Consider the following 6669-nt stretch of genomic DNA (forward strand, 5'->3'; position numbering starts at 1 on the left):
CATGTTACTACAGTGTTTGTATGTATGTTTTATATAGAGAATGATCTGGATCAAAGTATTTGGTTGCATTGCAGCGTGTAGCAGCAAGACGCATAACAATATTGGTTTTGTAGTGTAAATTATGCGGCACATAAAGTATAATTGTTTAAAGGTTACATGATAAAGATGGTTTTGCTTTTTAAACCTTTACATAATGTAATATACTTGAATTTCCTTATAATCTTAGTAGAGACTTTGATATGAAATTCGGTCAGACAAAATCAGGTTAAAGTACATCTTTATAACCAATAAAAAGTGCCCCACTCTCACAATATTGAGATGTCCATAGTGGGATGGGTTTTTTAACAAATGGCCTTTGCATAGAAATTAGTAGGCTGACTTGTTTGTGCTCTGTGTTTTAGTAATATAAATGCCACGTAGCTCAGGCACACCAGACTTGGTGTAGACAAAGCAAGATGAGGGGGAAGATAATGTAAGTGCAAATGGACTCATTTAATAACCTCCTTCTTTTTTTTTTACAGTTCCTTCAACTGGGCCCATGTCAGACCACGATGACTTTGCTGGCCTAGCTGGGCCTTGGAATTCATCAGATCTCAGCCTTTTCAATCCAGCCAGTGTTGTTGTCCCAGTCATCTTCTCCCTCATCTTTCTCCTGGGTACAGTGGGAAACAGTCTTGTGTTGGCTGTTCTGCTAAGGAGTGGCCAGAGGACACACAACACGACCAACTTGTTCATCCTGAACCTAAGTGTTGCAGATGTCTCCTTTATTATCTTCTGTGTACCATTTCAGGCCACCATCTACTCGCTTGAAGACTGGGTGTTTGGTGCTTTCATGTGCAAAGCTGTTCACTTCTTCATATACCTCACAATGTATGCTAGCAGCTTCACTCTTGCAGCAGTGTCTGTTGATAGGTAAGTATGTGAGTCTTTAAGGGCACATGAAAGACAAACACAAACTGCTATATTATATATATACAGGTGGCCCTCGTTTTACATTGGTTCAATTTACACCGTTTCAGAATAACAACCTTTTTTTTCCAGTCTTGTGACTGCTATTGAAAAGTATTGAGAAGCAGTGCATTTATTAAAATAGCCAGTAGGTGGAGCTGTTCGTTTGTGTTGCAGCAAAGCCAAGCAAGCTGAAATTAATCAGTTTAACCAGACCTGAGCTATCGAGCAGTTTGCAAAGGAACAAGATCTTCCTGTCTATAAATCAGTCCAGATTTGAATGCATAGAAAGAACTGTTTGCAGAAAAATGCAAGTGAAGTCTGTGTTGTGTGATTATTTTATTAGGTTTATAATGCTGTTTAGCAAATGTTTTTGTTCATGTAACTTAGTTTATTTATATATTCTGTGTTGTGTGATTATTTTATTAGGTTTATAATGCTGTTTAGCATTTAAAGTCTTCATTTCAAAGCTTTAAAATAATGTATTAGGTGTTACTTATGACAATTTTGAGAGGGGCCTGGAACCTATCTCCCTCACTTTGACTTACATTATAAACTGGGTTTCAATTTACAACGGTTTCGATTTCCAACCATTCCTTCTGGAACCTAACCCCGGCGTAAACTGAGGGCCACCTGTATGTATATATATATATATATATATATAAGTATTTTTTAAGGAATTGGCCCCTTTATAGAGGTATAATGAATGGTTTACTTAAAAATGACAGTAAACATATAGGCCTCCATTTGAGAAGCTGTAAATGCAGCTTTGGAGCTCCTTTAACTGCATGATCACATGGCAGAGCTTGAAGCCAAGAGTTAACCTGCTATGCCAACTATAAATTTACATTTTTTAATCCCCTCTGACCTATCCGACTGAGAAGATTGACAGCTTGTGCAATGATGAGCAGACAGGAGCAGAGATTTCCGCCCTTGTCTGTCCATCCATTCTTAAATGGAGGTCATTGGGTGCTGCCCAAATAGCCAATAAAGGTTGGTCAATGAATAATTGGTTGCAGTGTCTCCTGTAACATTTAATTGATCATTGTTCTAGAGATGCTGCTGAACACTGCACCGCCCAGTATATATTTGCTGCAATATTTTTTTAATGTAGGCACATAGGAACCTGTCAGTGAATAATACATTATTTTACCATTAGATAGGTGTTTTATTTTTTTACTTTAATTTCCAATTCAGAAGTTATGTGGCTGTGGACCGTTATTGGTTGACAGATAGCAAAAACATAGCATGTTAGAATTATTATGATTTTTTTTTATTGAGACCTAGAATGTGTTTTAAAAATGTGACAGTATATATGCAGCAATGGAAGATGGGTAAATCATCAGATGGATAACAGTCTCTCTGTAGGAATTAATATATTAAGGAGGATTTGCCTACAGAAAAGGCAAGCTAGCAAGGTGATAGATATTTAGCTAATGACTGATACTTTGTAATAAAGCATTTTTTTTCCATAGGTACCTGGCTATCCGTTACCCCCTGCGGTCCCGTGAACTTCGGACCCCTTGGAATGCAGTTGCTACAATGGCTGTTATTTGGGGGCTTTCTGTGATATTTGCTGGGCCTTATTTGAGCTACTATGACTTGATGGACTATGAATCAAGCCACATTTGCATGCCTGGGTGGAAGGAGAGGACCCGTAAAATTATGGATACAGGCACCTTTATTGTAGGGTATGTTATTCCAGTGCTTATTGTAAGCCTATCTTACACCAGAACCATTAAGTACTTGTGGACAGCTGTTGACCCACTTGAGGATATGTCAGAATCCAAAAAAGCAAAGAGGAAGGTTACCAAAATGATTATTATTGTGACTGTCCTTTTCTGTCTCTGCTGGCTTCCTCATCATGTGGTGGTCATGTGCTATCTTTATGGTGACTTCCCCTTTAACCAGGCCACTTATGCCTTCCGTCTACTCTCCCATTGCATGGCCTATGCAAATTCTTGCCTCAATCCCATTGTCTATGCCTTGGTGTCAAAGCACTTCCGCAAAGGTTTTCAGAAAGTTTTCAGCTGTCTTCTGAGGAAAAAGGGTCGCAACAAGGTCCATGTAGTGAATGCAGCCAATGCCGAGCCTGGTTTTGATGCTGCCTCTACTGAAGTATCCCATATAAATGAGGAGCACGGAAAGAGAAATGGTCAACAAAATAGTGTTAACAGATCCAATTCATCCAGGCCACTAGGAACTCCATGATCTGTAACAGATGTGGCTAAAAGACTTCTTTATTGGGACGGTTTAAGAAAAATGTTGTGCACAATCCATTTATGTTCCTTAATTAAATGAATCCACCAAAATATACTGAGAATGGGTCTAAAGGTTATGAATAATCAAAATAATGAGTGCCAAAATGGGCCCCTGATGTAGAAAAACAACAACATAAAGCAAAATTGTACCACCTCTGGAGTTATAACACACATAACTGCTGTGAAGATGTAGGATAGAAAGCTTTGTTGTCATACACATGAATATTATTAGTCTAGAGAAGGCACAATGAGAAACAATCTTCTTCCAGTCTGATGGTAAAACAAATTGTATATGACATTGTTGTAACCAATAAGATTACTTCTCAGTGGTTGATGGTCAGACCTGCCCTTTGGAATGGCGAGTGGGGCACCCACCCAGGGCGCTGTCATTTGGGGGGCCCAGCAATGTCAGGGGTGAGGTTAAGAGACGGTGCAATGTACATCCTGTATTTAGTTTATGATGAGTTTTAACGAAAATAACTCTGTGAAGATGTAGGCTAGAATGTCTTTTGATATCATACAAATTATTATTATTAGTCTAGAGAGAGCACAATGAGACAATCTTCTATTTACAATACTGATTTTGATCTTGTTCAGACTGCTGGTAAAACAAATTGTATATTACATTCCTGTTACTAATGATATTACTTCATATTACTCTTTAGCGGCTGATGGTCAGGGCTGCCCTTTGGGCAGGGTGAGAGGGGCCCCACACATTGACAGGTTTTTCAAATGTCAAACACAGACCTGTTCAAAATTTAAAGGAATTTCTAATATAACTATTAAAGTTCTAAACTAAGTTCCCCATAAAAGATTATTCATGCATAGTATATCAAATTTTCAATGCTCTTTCATTATTTATTTTGGTCTGCAATTATATGCTTAAAATTGTTTAGATTTAAATCTCCCCAGAGAAGATGGAGTGTATAGTTCAGATTTCAGAACCCTAAATCTCCACAGTGGTTGTTTGGCAACACTAGAAAGAAATAAGATTTAAAAATATATTTTCAAAGGGTATATCCCTGGTCAGCAAAGCAATGTAAATTTTGAAAAAAATGACAGTTCTAATTATTTTTAAAACATTCCACTGTGAAGCTTTACGTTAAAAGATGTGGGCGTTATTTAAATTCCATTAATTTTAAATATTGCATCAAATAGGAGTATGAAAACATTTTATGAATATAGCGATAAAAACAAAGTAAAACATTTAAAATAACACACCTTTTCTTTTTGTAACCAAAAATGTCAACTGTACAATTGACAAGCATTATATACCGTATAACATAAATATTTACTATTTAAAATATTTTGTCCTCTTTAAATCGAGATTACCAAATACTTTACTTTTAATGAATCTGTTATAAATAAAAATAAATACAGACAAACCTGGTACTATTTCTACTTATGCAATTCGCCTTATGAAGAGTGCAAGTGTTTTTTTTGTGAATATGTCAAATAGGATTTTTGTAATCGCTATCACTTGTAAATACTACTAACCATACATTCAACATACAAAGCCAATGGGGCGGATTTAACAATGTATGGACGGACATGATCCGCATACGCTGTCTGCATTTATCATTGCACAACCATTTCTAGTGAAAAGCTTGTGCAATCGGCTGCTAGCAAGGGGGTGTCAATCAACCCGATCGTATCTGATCGGGCAGATTGCTGTCCGCAGCCTCAGAGGCGGCGGACGAGTTCAGGAGTAGCCGTCTTAGAAACAGGTGCATACGGGGCATGATAAATCAGCCCCAATATCTTTACAGAATCTTATACAATGAGCAAACATTAGAGAATTGGGCCCACAGAGATGCATTTATGTTTTACTATATTGAGAACTTGGAATACAGATAATGATAAGGCCAAATTACCACTTTGATAATTATACTGGAATGACCCTTTACGTGTGGCATAGTGAATAAAAGTGAACATATACAAATACATTCATCTAACAGTGGTCTTCTCTTTTACGTTCCGTTCCTTTTTTTGACCTGCTAATGATATGTGATTTATAAAGGAAATTGATTTCTTGAAAGCACACACGGTTAAAAAAAGAGGAGTAGGGCCTTAAAGGGACATCATGGCCAAAACTGAAATGTACATGTTAGCTATATATTTCTATTAGCAAATGTGCTTCTAGTAGAAGTTAGTACTGTTTCAGAAGCATATGCACATATGCTGCAGATTCTCTGTGCACCATTAGACAAACATGGCCGCTCACAGCTATCAGTGACATGCATCGTATCAGCAATAAGGTAGTTTGTATCGCACAAACTACTATTGAGCAGGCCTGGTGTTTTAATGCTGGAGCACTGGGCATATACAGCATATGTGCATATGCCATTTAAACAGTAAAAGCGGTTACAAGAAACATTTTTTCTAATCTAAAATTAGAAATGTATTGAAAAATGCTTCTGTTCAGAATTGAACCATCATTGTTGCTTTAATTACATCTTGGAAGAAAAACAACTTTGAAAATTTGCATGATTATGGCAAAATAAAAATCCTTTTCCCTAATGACTGATATTTGTGATTTCATTATCTTTTTTCTTAGTTGTGTCCGTATATTTTTGACCATTCATTTAGTTTAGATGTTAAAATCAGCCTTGTAACTTTTTTAGAATCACAGATGCCACACACCATATTATATAGAAACATACGCCTAGATTTAGAGTTCTGCGGCCAAAGGTGTGCGCTAGCTACGCGTGTATTTTTTCCCCTGCACCTTTTAAATACCGCTGGTATTTAGAGTTCTCTGAAGGGCTGCGTTAGGCTCCAAAAAGGGAGCGTATAGCATAATTTACCGCCACTTCAACTCTAAATACCAGCAGTGCTTACGGACGCGGCCAGCTTCAAAAACGTGCTTGTGTACGATTCCCCCATAGGAAACAATGGGGCAGTTTGAGCTGAAAAAAAACCTAACACCTGCAAAAAAGCAGTGTTCAGCTCCTAACGCAGCCCCATTGTGTCCTATGGGGAAACACTTCTTAAGTTTGCACCTAACACCCTAACATGTACCCCAAGTCTAAACACCCCTAACCTTACACTTATTAACCCCTAATATGCCGACCCCGCTATCGCTGACCCCTGCATATTATTTTTAACCCCTAATCTGTCGCTCCGTACACCGCCGCAACCCACGTTATCCCTATGTACCCCTAATCTGCTACCCCTAACACCGCCGACCCCTATATTATATTTATTAACCCCTAATCTGCTGCCCCCAACGTCGCCGCTACCTACCTACAATTATTAACCCCTAATCTGCCGACTGGACCTCACTGCTACTCTAATAAAGTTATTAACCCCTAATCCGCCTCACTCCCTCCTCAAAAACCCTATAATAAATAGTATTAACCCCTAATCTGCCCTCCCTAACATCGCCGACACCTAACTTCAAGTATTAACCCCTAATCTGCCCACCGGACCTCGCCACTACTCTAATAAATGTATTAAC

At 38.0% G+C, this 6669-nt stretch overlaps 1 protein-coding gene across 1 annotated transcript; it reads left to right on the plus strand.

Annotated features, from left to right (window-relative positions):
* The first annotated feature begins 538 nt into the window (after positions 1-538).
* On the plus strand, positions 539-5729 carry LOC128641774 (galanin receptor 2b-like). The gene is made up of 2 exons (XM_053694296.1): positions 539-912; positions 2424-5729. Exons 1-2 carry the CDS (start codon positions 539-541, stop codon positions 3157-3159), a joined length of 1110 nt encoding a protein of 369 aa, XP_053550271.1. The 3' UTR covers positions 3160-5729.
* Positions 5730-6669: the final 940 nt, after the last annotated feature.

The sequence above is a fragment of the Bombina bombina genome, chromosome 11, assembly GCF_027579735.1.
Source record: "Bombina bombina isolate aBomBom1 chromosome 11, aBomBom1.pri, whole genome shotgun sequence".
In the NCBI taxonomy this organism is placed as follows: Eukaryota; Metazoa; Chordata; class Amphibia; order Anura; family Bombinatoridae; genus Bombina; species Bombina bombina.